Genomic DNA, 22433 nt, shown 5'->3' with positions numbered 1-22433 from the left:
AGTTATTAGCCCCTGTTTGACTTGGTACGAAACCAGGGCTTATGGATTTGGTGTCGATTTTTGTGTCCGTGCAGGTGTGCGTGCGTCCGCAACCATTTCTCGGACATGCATAGACCAATTTTATTTGTACTTGACACAATGAAAACACAAAATGGAAAACATATGCACATCATTTTGTTTCACGGTGCAATCAAAGATTGCTGACTGGTGGCTATTGAAATGAGAGCGAGAGAAGAACCTTCAGAGTTTAGGCTTTATTCCATTTGATTGGAGCCGCTTCTACGGGCACACCAGGAAATACAAGCGCAGCATGGAGTACAAGCAGTAAGGTATACACGCGCAACTAATCACCGCAAAATAAATCAGTATTATATATCAATCAGTGTTCTCACCATTCAATGAGCACCAAGTGAGCCGGCGACATACAATGGCAATGCCCCAGGGACAAAACCACGCGGCCGAGCCGACCCTCAGCTTTATCTCTTCTGTGCTTGAGCCGGGCATCATGTGATCACACGTCACGACCTTCCATTCACCACAGCTATTTCAATTGTAAAAAAAACAAACAAACAAAAAAAACCAGCATCGAACAAGTCCTCAACCTTTTCTCAAACATGCATTTTCCGATGTTGTTCAAACTTGGCACACAGATAAGAAATGATGGCTTACATAAGCACATCAATATTTATTTATTTTTGAGATCAGATACAACATGGCTGATTGGCGGCCATTTTAGTTTTTAAAAAAACCCGATGTTGAACACGTACTCAGCCATTTCTCATACATTCATTGACTGATTTTGATGAAACTTGGCACACAGATAAGAAATGATAGCTTTCATAAGCGCATCATTTTCATTTCCAAGATCAGATCCAAGATGGCTGACTGGTGGCCATTTTGTTACTTAAATGTGTCCCCAACCATTTCTCAGACATGCATTCACTGATTTTGATTAAACCTGGCACACAGATAATGAATAATGGTTTACATATGCTCATCATTTTTTCTTCTTGAGATCAGATCCAAGATGGCCTACTGACGGCCATTTGGTTATTTAAATGTGTCCCCAATCAATTCTTAGACATACATGGTCCGATTTTGTTCAAACATAGCACAAGTACAGCACATGATCCATCCATCCATCCGTCCATTGGGACAAAACTCTGTGCAGAGCGTTGGTGCTGCCTAAGCAGTCTCCTTGGTTATTGGACACAATCCTGAACGGGTTGCCACTCCGACACAGTATACCAGCATGGTGGCACTCATTTTGCTGACCTCGGAAGAACGACAGGCAGAGTCAACCCAACCTGGTATTAATTCAACAGCCAAGCAGGATTTGAACTCAGGATCAGAGGATCCTAAGTCCACCACCCTAACTATTAAACCAACACCAGGCATACAGCACACAATGGCGTACCTTTTGTTGCCTTTGGCCTGGAATTAAATTGCATTAAATCAGACTTTTTCCACATTTATTTACACATCGTAATCCACAACTTCCACGTGAAAAACAAATTATACAAATTTCAGAAAATTAATAAAAAATACAAAACTAGAATATCTTGGTTGGATAAGTGTCCACCCTGCTTATAATAACAATTGTAAATTCACTCAGATGTAACCAATCACCTTCAGAGAAACACACAAGTTAGTTGGTGTCCACCTGTGTTAAATTGGAGTGATTCTAATTATTTCAGAATAAATCAGCTGTTCCTGTAGGTTTCCTCTGCTTGGTGGTACATTTTACAGCAAAGACTTAGCCAGGAGCACCAAGGAGCTTTCAAAAGACCCCTGGAATATGTTGTGGAAGAGTATAAAAATATTTCATTGGCTTTGAATATCCCTTGGAGCACAATCATGAAGAAGTGGAAGGCATATGGTACCACCAAGACCCTGCCTAGATCGGGCTTTCCCTCCAAATTGGATGACCAAGTGAGGAGGAGACTGGTCAGAGAGGCCACCAAGAGGTCAATGGTAACTTTGAAAGAGGTCTTTATCGCAAAGACTGGTCACTATGTGCACATGACAACAATATCTGAAGCACTCCACAAGTCTAGCCTTGTACGGAAGGGTGGCAAGAAGGAAGCCATTACTTTAAAAAGCCCACCTTGAGTCCCGTTTGAGGTATGCAAAAAAAACACATTCCGCAGATTCTGAAGCCATGTGGCAAAAATTTTTGTGTTCTGACGAAACGAAGATGGAACTTTTTGGCCAAAATGTAAAACATTACGTTTGATGCAAACCCAACACAGCACATCACCCAAAAAACACCATCCCAACTGCGAAGCATGGTGGTGGTGGCAGCATGTTATTGGGATGTTTCTCATCAGCAGGGACTGGGCCAGGATAGAAGGGAAAATGGATGGAGCAAAATACATCAAAATCCAAGAGGAAAACCTGCTGCCCTCTGCAAGAAAGCTGAAATTGGGACAGACCTTTCAGCATGAGAACGACCCGAAGCACCCAACCAAAGCTACACTGGAGTGGCTCAGTCAGAGCTCTGACAAACAGATAAACAAACAGATATTTGTTTCAGGAACAAACAGATAAACATCCTTGAGTGGCCCAGTCAGAGCCCTGACCTAAATCCAATCGAAAATCTGTGGCATGACTTGAAGATTCCTGTCCATCAATGCTCCTCACACAACTTGACTGAGCTTGAACAGTTTTGTACAGAAGAATGGACAAATATTGCCCAATCAAGGTGTGTAAAGTTGGTGGAGACCTATCCCAACAGACTCAAAGCTGTAATTGCTGTCAAAGGTGCTTCCACCAAGTATTAACTCAGGGGGTGGACACTTATCCAACCAAGATATTCTAGTTTTGTATTTTAAATTAATTTTCTGAAATTTGTATAATTTGTTTTTCATTTGGAAGTTGTGGGTTACGACGTGTAAATAAATGTGGGAAAAGTCTGATTTTATGCAATTTAATTCCAGGCTGGAAGGCAACAAAAGCTCTCTCACCTGTCATGGCACTTCAGCAAAAGCTTTCTGCGACTCAATGGGACTGACTCAATCGGTCAACTTCCTGACCCGGATCTCAACCAATGGTACCTCCATCTCTTCTGGATCTGATTTTGACAAATTTCCCTGATAATATCTGCTGCTCTTCCTCCGCTCCAATCAGTTCTTCTGACCACGTCCTTGTCAAAGTGGACATCTCTCTGGTTATTATCAGAGATTATCAGAGCTATATTATCAGAGAACCACCTCACAGCCGTCGAGTCTGGCATTTCACTCAAGCCGACTGGCAGGGTCTCAGAGCAGCCCTCAAACTTATAGACTGGTCTCCCATCACTACTTTCTCCAACATCAACTCATCCTGGGAATTATTTCAAAGAAACTTGCTCTCCCTCATGCACAGATTTATCCCCTCTCGTCTTCAGTTGTCCTACCCTTCCTCCCACCCTTGGTTCAGTGAAGCTTGTGGCGAGGCAGTTGTCCTGAAACAACTTGTCTTTGCCTCATGGAAAGCAAACCCAACTAAGGGCAATCTCAGTTCCTTCCATAAAGCTCAGAACAAGTGTGTATCTACCCTCAGAAGAGCCAGAAAACAACATCTTTCTAAGCTCAAGTCTGAACTTTAAAACATCTCTCCCTCCTCAAAATCCTGGTGGCATCCAATCAAATCTCTTTCTGGTGTATGTTCCCCCTCTATCCCTCCCTTACCTCAAATGGCCGCACTGCTGATACCGCACGTGAAAAGGCTGAATGCCTAAACTTGGTGCTTGCAGCTAAATCTTGTGTCCAAAATCCATCACTTTCTCTACCAAACTAACCCAGTCACCACCAACTGTCCCTGCACTCTGTGTCCTTTTCTCCTGACAAGGTGGAGAGCTTGCTGTCAAACCTCGACTGAGATTCTGCAACCGGTCCAGACAGAATCAGCCCATGTGTCCTAAAAATCTGCTCTTCTGCTCTTGCTCACCCTCTCTCTGTTCTATTCACCCTCTCATTTGCTCAAGGTCATCTGCCATCTGCTTGGAAATCAGCAAACATCACTGCCCTGCATACAAAGTGCAAAAACAGATCCCTGCAACTACAGATCAATCATCCTTCTCCCAATCATTAGCAGGATTATGGAATCCATCAACGCTTCAGACATCAAATCCTTCCTCTTCTCCAATGGCTTGATTTCCGATCATCAATTTGGTTTCAGATCAGGTCACTCTACCCTGGATATGCTGCTTCTGCTCTCCCATCAATGGATGGAGGTCCTCAATGCCAGACATGAAATCCGAGCCGTATCCCTGGACATATCACGTGCTTTTGACACAGTCTGGCACCCTGTCCTGCTCAACAAACTCTCTTCCTATGATATCCAAGGCCATCTCGACTCATGGCTCGCAGACTTCCTCTCCTCTCGCAGTCAACGTGTGGCCCTAAATGGAGTTCTTTCATCCCCTCTTCCTGTCCAGGCTGGAGTTCCTCAAGGTAGCGTTCTGGGCCCTGTTCTTTTTCTGGTTTTCATCAATGATCTCTCCGACTCTGGAAAATCCTCTATATCTCTTTGCTGATGACTCCACCCCCTGCCGTACCATCGGTCAGCCCTCAGACCGGCAAGCAGCAGCTTCTTCACTCACTGCAGATCTGTATAAAATCACAAACTGGTCCAACATGTGGAACATCCTGACAAATCTCACACACTCACTAGGTCGCTCCGAAAGGACTGTTTGGACCCCCCCCCCCATTCCAATTTCTCAACAATCCTCTGGAAGAAGTCCTTTCTTTCAAGCTTCTGGGTCTCACTATCTACCATTACCTTTCCTGGGAAAGCCACATTTCAAACCTCGCCTCCAAAGCCAGTCGCCGACTGGGAATCCTCCGTCGTGCAAAGTCTTTCCTCGGCCCACCTGAGCTCCTGACCACTTACAAAGCTTTCGTCCGCAGCCTGATGGAGTACTGCTCTCCCCTCTGGGCTGGTGCTCCTGCCTCTCACCTTTCTGGGCTTCACGCTGTGGAAACCAAGGCATTTCGGATCAGTGGCATCTCTCGCGATGAGTCTGAGTCTTTGGGCCTCTCACTCTCTCACCGTGGGTTGGTCGGTGGTCTTTCTGTCTTCTGCCGTCTCCTCTCCATTCTTGCCCCCACTGCTCTCTCTGCGATTTGTCCCCACCTCATTTCCACAGGGCGCTCAAGGTCAGCCAACAACCCCCTTCTGGTAAAACTACCAAAATCACGAATCACTGCTCACCTTCACTCTTTCATTCCTCTTTTTTCCCCACCTTTGGAATAAACTCCCTCATTCTGTTCAATCGCATTCTTCCCTCCAGTCCTTCAAAACAACTGTTCACCACCACCTCTTATCGTCCCCCATCCAAATCCTCGATCTTTTCTACCCCTGATAATCCACCCAAGCCCACCTCCTTTAAATTCCTTGCTTTCCTTCCTGAAAGTCCCTGTAATGTCCATCTTGTATTCCCCATGTTCCCCACTGTTTTGTCCTTCCCACTCCCGTCCCTCTTGTCTCATGCCCCCTAGCTGTGTGTGTGTGTTAGCTCTCACACGAGCCTCGACAAGGTATTAAAAAATAATTTAAAAAGCTAAAAATTTTGAAAGGGTTGTGTAGACTTTCTCTCGGCACTGTAACCAACACACTTCAGTGTTCATGGGGTGGGGGGAGCAATTTTTTTCTTATTTCCTCTGCTACCCCTAAAGGTGGACAGAGGTTGTGTTTTCACCCATGTTTGTTACTTAGTGAAATATCTTGATTGGTTTGGTTAGTTTGTTTGCCTGTCCACTCACCTACAGCCCAAACCGCTCAGCCAATTGTTTGGAAACTTTCGATGATTGTAGACACTGTCCCTGTGACGGCATATGACAAAGTCACGTAAAAATTAGTCAGCGCATTACGTCATGACATTGCAAAAACATAGAACACGTTTTGGGTGATGTCTCTGGAACCAGACATTGCATCGACTTCCGGTTGACGCCAAAATGTTATCCGTTCAATTTCCAACAACTTTCGAAGTTGAACTCGTGCCGTAAAACCCACGAATTTCCTAAGCGTGGACTTGAAGGTTTGCCTGTCAACGTCATGATGTTTATCACACATTTTTGGCCGATATTTCGGAAACTAAGAGTGCTGGAGCAAAATTAACGATATTTTCGACCTCTTGGGGTTAGCCTCGTACTTTGCCTCTTATTTCCAGCCCAGACAGAGGTGGATTCATCACTACAGTGTCTGATTCGTTCTGTGTCGCTCAATGAGTGATTTCTAGTCTGTTTGTCTGTCTGTGTGCAGGATATCTCAACTTGTGGACGGATTCAGATTAAATTTTGTGAACCGTTTGGGTGTGTCAGAAGGCCGAATTGATTAGATTTTGGTGAAGATCTGGATCCAATTATTTTTTTTTTTCAGAGGTTCTTCATTATTGAGAGATGTGGGGCCAAAAAAACTGTGTAGCACGATATCTCAAAAAGTTATCAACAGATTTGGACAAAACTTGGTGGATGAGTTGGGTCGGTGACAAGAACAAGTCTGTTCGATTTTGGTGTCACAAGGATGAATGGTTCAGATGCAGACCCGGCGCATCAGTGGAATACAAAATGTAAACTGTTCAGCCGAGCTGGCAGAAGTATTCGCTCTACCGAGTGCCATTCTAGTTTGTAAATGTGGATGTTCCTCGCATAGAAATGAGGGTCATGTGAAAAGTTCCCAAACTGATGTCGAAGTCCTTTTCTCTATAACTGAGACATACAAATCCGACGACATTCTATTAAATTGGAGAGTTAATAGAACACGATACCCCATGCAATGTTCAATTATAATACTTCAATTTTAATGAAACAACCAGCAGAAACCTGTGAAATCACGGGTGTGATATGGAAATTAAAAAAAAAAAAAACTCATCCACCACGAAGAACTCGTGCGTGACACGACTGACAGCTGAACTTAAATATATTCCTCCCTCTTTGAAACTGTGTCAAGCTCGATTGCTCGTGATGATGAACAAAACTGATATTTAACAAATATATATATATATATATATATATATATATATATATATATATATATATATATATATATATATATATATATATATATATATATTTAGCGCAAGCAAGATTCAAACCCAGGAGCTGCAGTTCCACAGGCGCATGTGTTACAGGTAACTGCTGAGCTATAGGGTCAAGCACCATTCAGCATGAGGACAAAGAATAACCATGAAATGTATATCGTATCATCTCGTCTGCATGGAAGTATATTCACGTCTTCACACGCACGGGGTAATAAGGCAATTGTGTGTGTGTGTGTGTGTGTGTGTGTGTGTGTGTGTGTGTGTGTGTGTGTGTGTGTGTGTGTGTGTGTGTGTGTGTGTGTGTGTGTGTGTGTGTGTGTGTGTGTGTGTGTGTGTGTGTGCGTGCGTGCGTGCGTACGTCTGAAAAATCATGGAAAAAAAACAGGGCTGGGCCGATCACCAAATTTTGTACACATGTTGGTGGTACCCAAGGTCATGGGCACAAACAACCCTCTCCCCCCCCCCTCCCCCGTGAGGGTGGGGCAAGATAACTTACAATTTTCGCCTGTCCATGTGCCACAGTGAAATGGTCGAATGACCCCTGTTGTAGACAGGGGGGATAATTAGCCATGGCACAAAATATATTTACCCCACCTCCCCCACTATCCTCCTCCCCCCCCCCACCCCCCATGGTGCTCCCGAAGTGAGCGGGTGTTTCTTGTGGAAGAAAATGGGACACGTAAGGTTTAACTTCTTGCTTTCTTAATTAAACTCATTAATCAATACAGGGGATTTTTCGATGAGCTTGGCATATTTGTCATGTCACAAATAGGTGTCTTTGGATCTGCATGTACTTGTGAAGACTCATGGCACAAATATCTTGACCATGGAATATATTGTGAAGACATACTGGTTTTTGTTTGTTTCTTCATGAACCATTGTTTACTTTATGAAAAGCAATTATAGTAGCTATTTAAGTTTTGTCGAAATGATAGGACCCGTGTCAGAGAAGCGCCCTGTTTATGTGTTGTAAGTGTGTGTTCTAAAGGAATGGTTTGTCTGCAGGTTCCAGGCCATGTACAATTACAAACCTCAAAATGACGATGAGCTGGAACTGATTGTCGGCGATGTGGTTGACGTCATGGAGAAGTGCGATGATGGATGGTTTGTTGGTATGGACCTCTTCTCACTGTGTATTTTCAAAGAATGGCAGAATGTACGGACCAAATACTCGTACTACCGTTGAGTCGTGTCATTTTGGCAGTCATTGTACCGTCAAGCCTTAAGGTTTGAATCGCTGAAATTATGTGGGAGAGTTCAAAAGGTTATATGAGCAAGACACGCAGTATTCAGGGTGTCCCAAAAGTCTGGATCCAGAGGCAAAATTTTATTTAAAAGTTTTATTCCAGTAAATGCTCAAATTGACGGCCTTGGACTTCGCGACACTTGTTTATACGCTGAATACACGAACGTTGAACATTTCTGAACCTAAAACGTTTAAACACTTTAACAGTGGCATGTGCTATTGGATGCTTATCAGGATGCTTTATATTGAATTCAGCAGCAACTCCTCTATGTGAAGAATCCTGTCTTGCGTACATGAGAATGAGTTCAATTCGATCTTCTATTGTTAGTTTCGAAGCCATCTTGGATCTGAAAGAAAAAGAAAAATATCAAATTGTATGTTCGTAAAAATGCCGATGGATCCAGACTTTTGTGACACCCTGTATAAACAGACAGTACAATTGAACCATTTGTTTGTTTGTTTGTTTATCTGTTTGTTTGCTTGTTTGTGACATTACTGCTTTGAGCTCCCAAGATGAATCGTGACTAAACTTTCTTGGATCATATTTTTGGCAACGATACATCTAATTTGGTGGTTTTAAAGTCATGAGGAGGTCATTTAGCCTGTCACTGCCGTGTTGCACTCTCGAGTTAATTTATTGACTGCAGCTTCACACCTTCCACAATTTAGATTCCTTAGACCCCTTCACACCCTTTTGATCCTTTTGAGACCTATATGCCTTCGACCCTTTCGACACTTCTCAGACTAATTGACCATGTAAGACCCTTTGGACACTTTACACCCCTTTTGCTATTTTGCCCTTAGACACTTTGGACCATTTACACACCTTAGACCTATTCAGACCTTTTAAACACTTTAGACCCCATTTAGGATTCTAAAGACACTTTGGACCCCTGAGAACCCTTTGACCCAGTAGACCTTTACACCCTTTTTAGACCTTTAGACCTTTTAAGACCGTTTAGAACAATTTATTTTCAGACACTTCAGAACCCTTTGAAAATTTAAAAACAAAACCCCCTCAAAAATAGTTTTTGAAGACCTTTTTTCGTGCACCAATTGCATTGCATCATAAGTTGCATTGCATCGAAGAATCAAAACTGATATCGCAAAGTGAAACTGATGTTGAAAAGTGAAACTGAAACAACTGATCTACAGATCATCGAATGAGATACCAGAATGAAATGCTGTGATAAATACAGAATGGAAATTGTGAAAGCAAAGCTATGCGAGTATTGAGATACGGGGTGAGTTGGGACTGAAGAAGCGATGTGCAGAGGGATAGGTGCCTGGAGGTGGTCAGTTGGCATGGAAAAATCTTTGGTGATCGTCTGTCATGCGGTAGGCCCAAAAAGTGCCTAAATCCGTTTCCCAGCTGAGCTTCCATAATATCACCCTTGCTCCCAACTAGTACTTCAGAGGGACAACAAGCATGGATTGGAAATCTTAGCTGGTGGAATGGAAGGAGGTTGCCAAGGTTACTGACTCCACCCACTGCAATGGATGCTCACTGAATTTTTATGCTGAATTCCTGTTTCAACCATTACTCCAAAAAATTACTCATTTGAGGGGAGATGTCTACGATCCTATCAGAGATTGGTACCCTGCTGGTTGATAATAATCCCAGACACACCAATTAAATAGTAGAAGAAGAAGAGAAACTTCTCTCACATCTTCAGACTCGTAGAGCTGCCGAGGCAGCTTTCCATTGGCTAAGGGGCACAATTCTGGATGGGTTGGCACTCCAACACAGGATACTCAAATGGCTTGTTCTTTCAAGTAAGCTAGGACTGTACTCATTTTGCCAACCTTATAAGGATGACTGGCTGAGTCAACCCACCTGTTGTTGTTTCACGGCTAACGTCAGGATGGGGGCTTAAACTCAGGACCCTAGGATCTGAATACAGCCACCTTAAACGTTAAGCCAACATCAGGCATGGTATAACAAGGCATATATAAAAATAAATAATCTTTTTTTTTTTTTTTAATACATATACTTGTTAATAGAAAAAATATTAGTAATAAACATGGATACTCATTAGTGCAACTTTATTGAACTCTGCTCATAAATGTTGCATACTTTATGGTTTATTAATGTTATTATGACCCTGCCTTTTTACACAGCTTTCTTGTGTTATTTCTTGAAACACAGGCACATCCAGACGCACGAGGCTCTTTGGTACCTTCCCGGGAAACTACGTGAAGCACCTCTAGAACAAGTGTCTTCAAAGCCACATCAGACTAGGGATGCTGCTTGGCCTTGCCCGAGGCAACTGCGGTCTATAGTCTAGACCCAAGTGCCTCATCCATACTGCACTGTACTCTTTGAGCATGCAATCTGTCAATCCAGCTTTATCCTTTCGGAGCGGAAGATTATTGGGGCCTTGGCCAGGTGGGATTTCCGGTGTTGTAGTTGTGAAGCTTGTGATGGGACCTGGATTTAGTCACACTTTGATTATCCGCAATATTGAGCTGTTTTTTTAGCGTGATTCTCTGCACAGCATGGACGTGCTAAGACAACGATGGAGGTAAAAGTCTTATTTAACTTTTTCACTCGTGCTCTGTCAGGTTTCAACTCTGTTTCAGATAATCGAGTTTCTGCTGTGCCAAATGTGTTTGTATAAACGATGGCCGTTTGTTCGAGTAAGGGGGGGGGACATTTTAAGAATGTTTCATGGCAGTGTTAATAGAGAAAAGTTATTAATTACAAGGATTTAGCAGATTATTTACGCTGCATAATGTATCTATGCAGATTATATGACGCGTTTTGTTTTTTGTGCCTTTTAAAAAAGCATTATTGAACCAGCATTGGGGTTTGTGTCGTAACGAACTCGCTGGACCTGGACCTGACACCGTTTTCCACATCCATTGTTTATTGTAAGATAATGAATCCTAAAACACCCCGGATTTTCAACTGTAGCGTTCAAATACGATCGAAATTAAAATGTGCGATGTTATGACCGATACCTTTGACCCCTAATGTTAACAGCTTTAGAACCGCTTCCAATATTTTATCCCAGATCTTACAAACCCCCGATGATCATTCATAACCCAATTGACGACCGTTGTATTGTGCAGAAAAGGTATCAGTCTTTTCAAAAGAGCTCGCACCCTTTTGTTTATCAATTGGGCAACACAGTGTTTTCGGTTTTAAAACAAAGCTGCAATCGTCCTAACGTGTTAGAGTGTTGGTTGGTTGGAGTGTGTTATTACCAGTGGCTTATTTACTCTAATTGGCTGCTCAGGGAAAGCTGTAATCAACTGCCCTTTTGAATAATGCATGACTTGTGTGTGAACGTATATGATTTGCGTACAGCGTTCGGGACAGCATTGAGTACGAGGTCAGTCAATCAGCAAAGTACGAAGACGGCAATGCTACCTTGTTCAATATGTGTTCCTGAAAAGCAATATCGCCACCACAAATCTTTTTTATTGGTGCGGATCGAGCTCGTTGATGTCGTTTTTGACTCGATGAAAATATGCATTTGCCTATAAAGCTTTTGATCTGCCATTGTGAGGTCATCTGTGGGGCTACCTTCGGTTGTAAATATGTGGAGGTAAACTTTGTGCACCACCAAAGAGTTTGATCAATGTGGTAACAATAACAAGCTCTTAGACATTATACACTCAACTCCTGCTGTATTTTCTTGTTTTCTAACTTCCTTTTCTAGGCTTTCTTTTGTTTTTCCTTTGCTTCTCTGCATCATTACCAGTAATGGGGTTTTGTTTCTTTGTTTTCAGCAACCCTTGCGTTTGTAGCATCCTTTGACATTAAGTTAGGCTTTTTTTTATCTCACAAGTATTATATTAACCATCCTGTCCTACTGTTGAAGCCATTGAGGCTGAAAGAACTGTCCAGGACCTGTTAATGTGAACTTGTGATAATCCACGTGACCATTGTACACACGCACACACACACACTCCCCTTCGGAAGTAATGCCCTGTGAAGATTTCTCTTTAAAATAACCTATTTGGCACATTTCACTCAAATATTTACCAAACACTCCTGTTGGTTTATGACAAATGTAGGATTTATTCCCCAAGTCATGTTTTCAGTTCTCTGAAGTCAATTACAGGAGGTAATGATGGTGTGAAGAGTGATTGTCCATCAATTCGCTAATTTGAGCTCCTGGGTTAGTAAGGACAATGGGGTCAGTCAATCAGCTTGTTGTAACATCCGCATCTTAACGCTGAGTTTTCAAACATCATGTTCATAATATTATGCACATGTCGACAACTCGGGTCTTTGGTTTTATAAGCCTCTGGCTTTAGACCAGGATAACTCCAAACACTACATATCTTACCGTAGACACTTCAAAATCATGATGTGGGAATAATTGTACTTGCAAAGCTGGATTTAAAACTTGTTAGGCCTTTTGCAGCTTGACCATTCAACCCGAGGAAACTTTCCTCCGCCAATCACATAGCACGGTTAAAGTGATGTCTTGGAGGTCGTCTGCACAATTAATGTAAGCATCACTACATTATACGGCGGACTAGTTACGTTGCTTCGTACATTTTGTTTGAAGCCGGAAAGAGACAAATGGTTCGAAAACCTGCATGTCTCAGACTGACATTTTTATTACGCTTAACGCACTTATCTCATCATGTTCTCCAGTAACACAAAACTGCACATTCAACGGTTTGAATCTTGAATCCGTATTCATCAAGCTGATCAGTTTGGCTTGGCTTTGGTAAGAAAACGACAAGTTTCCTCTTGTAAAGAAAGACGTGGAAAACAAAGGATCTTACTTTTTGAATGTACCATTTCCGAGTTGTGTTGTATTTATTAGATTTATTTTCTGACAACAATTTTTGCTGTTTATTGTTTTGTTTTTTTTATTGTTTTTTTGTTTCATTATCAGAAAGCAATGCCTAATTGTGCCACTGGATCCGGTGTTCAGATATATTGTTGGTGCTTATCATTAAGAACGGCCTAAAAAGACGATGCATTTTGGTGCATTACCTCTGAGAACACTCTTTCAATGTGCAATTAAATGGATAATCGTAATTATCACTGTCTTGATATAATTCAACGTACACATTTATTTTCCCATTTACGAGGCGATTTGCCACGATTCTTTTGCTTCGTTAGATTTCACAGTCGGTGGGTAAATGGAATGAAAGATTTTTATTTTGATAACCATGATGGAATATAGAAAAAGCTCATGTGAAGGAAACTGACAGTTGACAAATGAATGATGCAGGATGTGGAGGTTGAACCTCAGATCTCCGATTCCAGACCGAGTCGTCAGATCACTCTGCAGGTTATCACATTTGTACGGCGTACGTTTCTTGCACGAACTAATTGATCTGACGAATTGCTTTCCTCCCATTTGATTTTGTCCGCTCGAAGCCGGAGTGATTTGCTGTATGGCAAATCTATACGAACGTGAAATGGACGACCGTTGAGCAGTGGAGCAGAGGTTGAAGTAACAGATGAAAAGAGAGAGAGAGAGAGAGAGAGAGAGAGAGAGAGAGAGAGAGAGAGAGAGAGAGAGAGAGAGAGATAGAGATAGAGATAGAGATAGAGATAGAGATAGAGATAGAGATAGAGATAGAGATAGAGATAGAGATAGAGATAGAGATAGAGATAGAGAGTCGGCGAGTCGGCGAAAATGGCATTACTTTTGGCACTTACAAAAGAAAATGTCACAAAGCACTTTATGTACACTCAAAGATACCTTTCCACCCAAGCAAGATGAGAGAGTGAAAATCAAAAAGGTATTGTAAACTTGCATTTTCGAAGCTTTAATCGCTCTCATCTAAAAAAATAAAAAAATAAAAATCGGTTTTCTTCCCAACAGGAGAGGAAAGTGTGGGAGGGGATGTGAAAGATATGCACTCTTGAACATGGTTTCATGTACTGCAAACATATTCGAACTGACAGTTTTTCTCGATTGTGAAATTGTGAAAGTAAATTGAGTTTATTATTCCCATAAACTATTACCTGACACTGGTCAAGTTGGTTATTAATTGTGTGTTCGAGAGTCAGCAATTAAACGATACTGTGCAGATTCCTTGCAGATACAATGACAGTAAATGATAGTAAATGGCACCCTGGTTTATTATACAAATGGTTTGGTTGAAATCTTAACTCTGCATTGATTACAAAGATAAGCTATTGTATCTACATAACTGGTTATTTGAATTGTATGGGTTTATTGTGTGAAATAGATATTATCAAAATGTATGAGTAATTCTACAAAATCCTATGCTTCTTGCTGTTTGCTATATTTGCATTATTGAATAAAGTTTAAGGAACTTTCATGTTATTTTGTATTATATTACTGTACTTTCTTATTATGCTTAACCAAGCTCGATTTGTTGTTTTTTGGATACAAAATCAAAGTTCATGGAAGGGCAATGAGACAGAGGCAACGGAATGACATTAGGGGGACAATTGGATATAAAAACAGGGCGATGAGGGAACAACGAAAGAGGAGAGGGTTAGGCCAAAGTCACATTTGCCACGGTGGCTGTGGGTCAACAAAATCTACGGCCACTAGCAATTAAAGGGCGGCCGCAGTATTTCCACGGTCACACAATGTAGCAGTCACATATGTTTTTATTTTTCGGGGAGCCGCACGGCGTATTTATAAATTGTGGAGACCGAAAACGTGGGGGTGCTGTACGATCTTTGATTTGATGTCACACGGTGACCTTAGGGTGTTCCTGCGGTGGCCATAGAATTTTCAAGGTGACCGCAAGGGGGCCCTAAGGCGAACGTGCGGCCAGACGGATGGTAACGAGTGGGTTCTTTTTTTTTTTACCACTTCTTTTGTTTCAGCTTGTCGAATTGCTACGGCGAACGTCGAAATGAAAAAAGTTATAACTCCGTGCTATAATTCCACGGCGACCCCTACGGCCTGTAAAATATAGCCAAACGGCGTAGGGCCACTCTGAGGCCACCGCAGAAACTCTGCGGCCGCCGCACGTTTCTGTCAATTCAGAGGGCATACGGCCGCCGTATCCTCGCCATAGAGCAAATGTCACTTAGGCCTTAGGAGGGCTGCAGGAGACATTTACTTGCAAGTAAGAGGGTTGAGTGAGGTAGAGTTAATGGGGGTAGAAAATACTGCAAGTCGGGATGGGTTTTTACATGAGATGGTGTTGCACCATCTGCTTGAAGTCTGAGAGAGAAGAGTGCAATGAAATGGTCTCCAGAAGAAGGTTCCAAAAACAGGAGAAAAGTGTAACAAAAGAGTGGAGATGTGTGGGAAGCCTGCATTTGATGGCTAAGCTAGTAGGGGGTGGTTATTGGAAGAGCTCATGTATCTCAGAAAAGTCCAGTATTCATATTCAGGACGTTACCCACTTCCTCTGTGTACCCTCCACTTGTGCTGCTACCCCACTCTGAGCCCTGTTGCCTCACTCCAGCCCTGCAGTCCCCACACTCCACCCCACCACCTCCCCTATCTGCTTCTCCGCCCTCCCTCACAATGGTGGTGAGAAAACAGAGGCCTCTGACTTGTCTGCAGTGTGAAAGCAAACAGGCCTTGTGCTTTGGCCGCATCATGGAAAATGCCACTAATTGAGCTTTCCATTTCAGAGAAATTAGAAGAGAGAGATGCAATGCTGGCATCCCAACCCATAAGTGAATGAAGGCAGCACTTCATTGAGCTGAGGACAAAGGCATGATAGCTTGAGAGTCATTCTGGTTTTTTTCAAGGAGTGACTGAGAATGACTTTGGATGCCAGATTTGTTACGTGGTCAAGCAAGGAGAGGTCACGGCTGCTGATAAGGTCAGGGGACTGAACCTCATCCAGTAGCTCACAATGGATGTCGATAGATGAGTTTGTTTGATGCTCCTTCCTGATTGACGTGGTGATTTTCCAAGATTGAAATCTGTGTTCCATTTATCAGACCAGCACTTAATTCTAAATCGCTAAAAGAGTGAAGCAGCTGCAATTTTCCTGTCAATGACATGGGGGTACTGTACGATACTGTGGAATAATCTGCGAAAGTAAGGCCTGTGCAAACAGCCATATTCTTCAGCATTGAGCTTGTTCCCCCACTATAATAGGGTGGGAGATAGTTACGAACTTGGAAGCTTACTGCATACAACAGCCAGGTCCTATAGATTAGTTATATCGGTAAGTATGTGTTTCTAGTTAGGGTCCCGTCCCCTGTGGCTAATGGGAATTAAGTGTACGTGCACTGTGGGTTGTTTTATAGTTAGGATTTTTACATCCACAACGACAACACTGCTCGCCGGCGAGCGAGCGCGTGCGTGGGCAGAGTTTAACGTGGGCATGGCGTCCCTCTTTGGCCAATCGGCAAGGAGCGGGCGTCTCACCCGCCCCGTCCCCCACTCAACACCATCGCCATTACGCACGTGGTCGCAGGTGAGGAGGTAGGCGGAGCTACAAACGCCTCTGATCGGAACTCCACCCAGAAGGGTGGGGGTTGCCCCGTCTACCATGAGCCTGTCCAATGGAAGACGGCCAGGGAATTGTGCGATGGGTCCGACTAATCAGGAAGCGAGTGGCCAGGAGAAGAAGCCCCTCCCTCCTAAAGAGGAGGAGGGTGGTTGTCGGGTCCAGCGTGGAGAGACGGAGATCGTGGCGTTTTGCCGAGCAGCCTGTCATTGTGTGTGAGACATTTCTTGTGGGAAAGGACATTTCAATTCAGACATTTCCAACCTGGCATCCAAAGCCAGTGAGTGGTTGTCGACAAGAGTGCGTTCTCAAGGATCGTGGATCGTGGCGATAGCGGTCTGCAGTCTTGGTGCTGGCAACGCCAAGGTCGTGGGTTCGAGTCCCACCGTGGAGGTTCGGGTCGGTGTGACCGCACGAGGGGGACAGGTACCCCAACCCGGCTCTACTGATTGAAGACCCACTAAGGTCCATTTACTGGGTATTTCTGTGTGTGTGTGTGTGTGTGTGTGTGTGTGTGTGTGTGTGTGTGTGTGTGTGTGTGTCCCTGGGCCCTGTCTTCAAGTAGAATCATGTAAGTGCTTTCTTTTGCTTGTACATTATTTACGTTTCTTATTCGGATAACTCTGCTCTTTGTGTGTTCCCTTCCCCCCCCCCCCATTGTAAATAAATTACCCTCTTGTTGAATGTCCCAGCTCGTCCTTGTCCTTTCTATCATTGGTTTGCCGTGCTGCGAACGGGAATTCGGAGGCCTCATTTTTGCCGTAATCGTGCAATTGGCCCGGCAGGAATCTGGTACCCTTCGCTCGGGATACGACTCGGATCCGGCAAGGTAACGGCCCGGATCGCGCAGATTCTGTCAAGGGTGAATTTCCCCAGTAGTTTGGACAACGTGGGTATTTAGGTAAATTGAAATTGGCAATTGACCCTATCCCACGTGGTCGACCTATTGGCGATCTTCAATCCGATAAGGGACCCGTGACCTTTCAGATTTATCTGAAAGGTACAACCTAAATTTCAGGTGTTCGGTGGAGCCGACTCTACTGCTCCCTCTAGCGGCTGTGCTTGCCACCAAGATCCGGCCCCACAACAATATTTTCAGGAGGAGGAGATTGGGACCATACTCTGTGCAGAGCGTTGGTGCTGCTTAAGTAGTCTCCTTGGCTATTGATATATAACAGTATATACAGTGCCTATAGAAAGTGTACACCCCCTTTCAAAAATTTCACCTTTTGTTGCCTTACAGCCTGGAATTAAATTGCATTAAATCAGACTTCTTCCACCTTTATTTACATATTGTAACCCACAACTTCCAAGTGAAAAACAAATTCTACAAATTTCCGAAAATTAACTTAAAATACAAAACTAGAATATCTTGGGTGGATAATTCTCCACTCCCCTTATAATAGCAATTGTAAATTAGCTCAGGTGCAACCAATCACCTTCAAAATCACACACCAAGTTAATTGGCCTCCACCTGTGTGAAATTGTAGTGATTCTGATTATCACCTCTGCCACTGAAGGTGAAGGAGGTTATGTTTTCACCCCTTTCTGTCTGTCTGTCTGTCTGTCTGTCTGTCTTTGTTTGTTTGTGTGCAGGATATCTCAAAAAGTTGTGGACGGATTCGGACGAAACCTGGGAGACATGTTGGGTGTGTGGCAAGGGCAAATGAATTTGATTTTGTTGAAGATCCGAATCCGGATCTGGATACAAGAATTATTTATTTTTTAAAGTGATTCTTCACCATTGAGAGATAGGGCCAAAAACTATATTTAACATGATATTTCAAAAATGTATTGGGCCCCATATGTTCTTATGGATCAGGCATTACATGGCGGAGGCATGTGCTCGACTGAGTACCCTTCTAGTTTCAGAATAAAATCAGCTATTCCTGTAAGTTTCCTCTGCTGGGTAGTACATCTCACAACAAAGACTCCACCATGAGCACCAAGGAGCTTTCAAAAGACCTCTGGGATAGAGTTGTGGAAAGGCACAGATCAGGGGATGGGGATAAAAATATTTCGAAGACCTTAAATGGCCCTTGGAACTCAGTCAAGACAATCGTTAAGAAGTGGAATGCGTATGGAACCACCAAGGCTCTGCCGAGATCAGGCTGTCCCTCCAAATTGGATGACCAATCAAGGAGGAGACTGATCAGAGAGGCCACCAAGAGGTAAAAAGAGGTCAATTGAAAGGGGGTGTAGACTTTCTGTCGGCACTGTAGCTATAAGTAGGAAAATTTCACCAGATAAATATAGGCTTTGGCAAGGACATTGTCAGAGGGGGAAGAGGGGAGATTGGGTGGAAAGTTCGTGATAAGCAGGTCCAGGAGGGAGGGGAGGGGTGAGACTTGCTGAAATGCTGTGGCTTGTTGTTGCAGAGCTAACACCCAGATAGCCAGTATGGTGGCAGTTCAAGTCACCACAAACGAGTAACAAAGAGTTGGAATGGGTGGCCATGAGTTGATCTTTGTTAGCACAAATAGAGGTAAAATGAAATTGTCATCATTGGGTGGATGGTTCGCCATACATTCATACATTAGGTGGTTGCAAAGAGGATTATGCAGCCAGAGGTATATTCCGGTGGGCTTGGGGGCAGTTGGTGTGGACCTTGACTTAACATAGCAAAATGGAGTTTTTAACATCGCAACACCACCTCCTGGATGGGAGAGAGGCATGTCAAAAGCAAAGAGAGTACAGAGACATAGGCATCAGAGTCATCCTGAAAGAGGAATGTTTCCATTAGACATACTAACTCCAGAGCTGCAGCAGTCATCTGAATGTAAAGATCAGTAATATTAAATTGGAAACCTCGGATGTTGGAGGACCATATTGTTTGAGACGGAGGAGAAGTAGATGGGGGAGGCAGTGCAATGTAGTGTGGGGGCTGCATTGCTGGAGAGAGGTAGCAGGACTCGGAGTGGGATGGCAGGACGAGTGGGGGGAGAAGTGGAGGGTACATCGAGAAAGTGGTTAACATCCTGACTACTGGACTTCTTTTCTGAATTCCAAATTCTATGGAAACAAACATTGCGACCAGGTTGAAAGAAAAGATTGTTGAAAGCACGAAGGAAAGTAGCACTGTGGGTTTGCAATGGTGGTCGTAAATGGGGCCTATGTTTTTGATTCAAATGGGATGGGAACAGAAAATTTGGGGAAAATGAAGAAGAATAATCTGTGAACGTCCCAACCCACATATCTGCAACTGGTAAGTCTCCTCCCCCCCTCCCCCTCCCTTCTGGACCTGGTTTTCACTAACTTTCCACCCACTCCAACTCTGAAAAAAAAAGACTGAGGCTCAGACAAACACAAACTCAGATATGATGCATCAGGACCAGGTATGATCAAGAAGCCATGTGAACAGACCCACGACGTGAGTAACAGTACAGGGAACAAGCGTCAGTTCGACAAGAAAGATCGGGTACGATAAACTTAGCTTTTGGACAAACTCTGCCAGAGCTAAGAGGGCCATCCGCACTCGCGAAGCCGATGCAACCGGAAAATTGAAGATGATGCTGTGGCTAGATACACCTGCATTAGGTTAATGCATTTGGGATTATCGATTTTCAGAAATGCAGGTCAACAGCCAACCAGTAATGTACAACATAAAGAATGCTTCCCCATTTTAGAAAAAAAAAGGAATGTGTAGACTTTACTCTTCGGTGACCTTTCATCCATAATCACAGAATTTATTCAGGCCTCCAGGTCCCTCATGAAGAATCATCTGTCCCGAGGGAGTGAGTAGGTGTTGGGGAGATGCTGCAGTGCAAAAGAGAGAGATGGTGTGTCTGTAAGCATGATGTCTCAAAAAGTTGTGGACGAGTTATGACAAAACCTGGTGGACGAGTTGGTTAGGTGACAAGAACAAGCCGTTTAAATTTTGGTTCAGGTCCAGATCCAGATCCAGATCTGACCTACCAGTGGGATACAAAACGTAAACTGTTCAGCCTGGAGGAGGTATGCGCTCCACCGAGTACCGTTTACATTTTGTATCCCACTGGTAGGCCTAATTTGCATTCGCACCTCAACCAAAATCGAATTGGTTTGTTCTTGTCACCCACCCAGCTCCTCCTTGTGTGCATCACAAGGTTGCAGGTCGCATCATTGGCTGGTGGCGCGGCTGTGCCACTGATGCATTGCCTCCTGCTGCTAATACGGTGGTACCCATTTCACCGACCTCGGAAGGATGACGGGCTGAGTCAACCTACAGTACCTCAACCCACCTGGTGTTACACTTCTTTATAATTTCTTCATCATTCTCTTTATTCATTCTAATTCTTCCTTTTTAGATCCTCGTGGAGGATCTCGAGGTCTTACTCACGTTGTTGTTCTTCATCTTCTTGTGGACTTTTTTGTTTCACAGCCCACAGTTTTCATCGAAACTTCTTGAAACTTGGCATATATATGTAAAAATACCCTGCGCAGACAGTAACCATCTCAGATTTTGAAAATTCCTCCCGAGAAAAAAAGTTATGACGTCAAAATATCTCCGCTAATGGAAATCGCCTGAAAGTTATCTCCGAAACGAGGCAAGCTTTTTGAATTCTGTTTGCGGGAATCGAACAGGGCATTAGCAGAGATAATTTATCGCAAACCTGATACATCACAATGACGTCATATTCGTTTTTATGACGTCATCATTAAGAGGACGAGGATCTTAGCTCATTTGAGCTTGTTTTTCTTCTCTTTCCTCTCTATTTCTCTCTTAGGAGAAGTTAATCCTTGCAGAAAAATTTCTGTCAGGTGCACTTGGCTGTGCCCTGGAGGGTTGTGGAGTTGTAGCTGAAACCTGAATCCTATGAAGGTTCCTCCTGATGACTCCATCTTTCCTTTTTACTTCTTTGGGTTGTTTCTTGGTCTTCGATTTGATTAATTCAACGGCCAACAGGGGCTCAAACTCAGGACCCGAAGATCCCAAGCCAGCAACCCTAACCACAAAGCCAACAGCAGCCTTTACCTCCCCATCTCATCTTCCAAGATTCGTCCGAATCTGTCCATCGCTTTTGAGATGTCATGCTGTACTCGATATGGGTTTTGACCTTTATATCTCTCAATGGTGAAAAATCACTTTTTCAGAAAATTAAATAATTATCGGATCCGGATCAGGATTCAATTCGTCCCAGTCACACACTCAACCTGTCCACCAAATTTTGTCCGACAGACAGACAGGGATGAAGAGGCATTGGTCGACAGACATAGGCAGGGCGAGGCATCGATGTGTGTGTGTGTGTGTGTGTGTGTGTGTGTGTGTGTGTGTGTGTGTGTGTGTGTGTGTGTGTGTGTGTGTGTGTGTGTGTGTGTGTGTGTGTGTGTGTGTGCCATCCATGGATCGGTGTGTGAGTGCATTGAGTGGTGGACGTTGAAAATCCCACGGTGTCCTTCGCGAAGAGGAGGCGAGCTATCTCCGGCACCTGAAACAAATTACAAATTCCTGCTCTTACCTTTATAGGGGGCACGACATCAGCAGCACAGTTGCTTTCAGCCATAATTATATACATATACATATATACCAACAATATTTTATTACAAAAACAAGATCCCGACCTGTACCTGGATTCCACCTGAGTAAAACGAACAATCAAGTTAACGTGCTGTGAATGTGGCGCGGGTGTGATGGCGAAACGTGACGTCATCCTTTGTCGATGACGTTTCTCCGCACCGGACGACTTGTTTGTACCTCTAGCTTCGTGAATGGCTGAGGAACGAATTATCAAGTGTGGAGTGAAATTTGAAGAAGTTTCAACGATGGCGAAGCCTGGTGTTGGCGACATGGTTCGAGCGGCTGGT

The 22433-nt window shown here is 43.5% G+C and overlaps 1 protein-coding gene and 1 long non-coding RNA gene across 19 annotated transcripts in view; one reads left to right on the top strand and one right to left on the bottom strand.

Moving 5' to 3' along the window:
- The window catches only part of LOC147027002 (sorbin and SH3 domain-containing protein 1-like), a 419639-nt gene extending 405102 nt beyond the window's left edge, over positions 1-14537 (top strand). For all 18 annotated transcript variants that reach the window (XM_085882987.1, XM_085882986.1, XM_085883002.1 and 15 more), the window contains 2 exons: positions 8030-8136; positions 10420-14537. In XM_085882987.1, the coding sequence (XP_085739113.1) occupies positions 8030-8136; positions 10420-10481 (169 nt within the window). In that variant the 3' untranslated portion in view covers positions 10482-14537. The remainder of the gene's footprint in view (positions 1-8029; positions 8137-10419) is intronic.
- On the bottom strand, positions 240-22433 carry LOC147027001 (uncharacterized). The gene is made up of 2 exons (XR_015058608.1): positions 22324-22433; positions 240-541 (listed from the first exon to the last, which is right to left on the bottom strand). It is a non-coding gene; the product is annotated as an uncharacterized LOC147027001 (long non-coding RNA).

This window comes from Eptatretus burgeri, chromosome 5 (assembly GCF_056783735.1).
Source record: "Eptatretus burgeri isolate ZD-2024b chromosome 5, Ebu_testis_v1, whole genome shotgun sequence".
Lineage (NCBI taxonomy): Eukaryota > Metazoa > Chordata > Myxini > Myxiniformes > Myxinidae > Eptatretus > Eptatretus burgeri.
The sequence above is the reverse complement of the archived record's forward strand: the minus strand, read 5'-3'. Positions and strand labels throughout refer to the sequence as shown.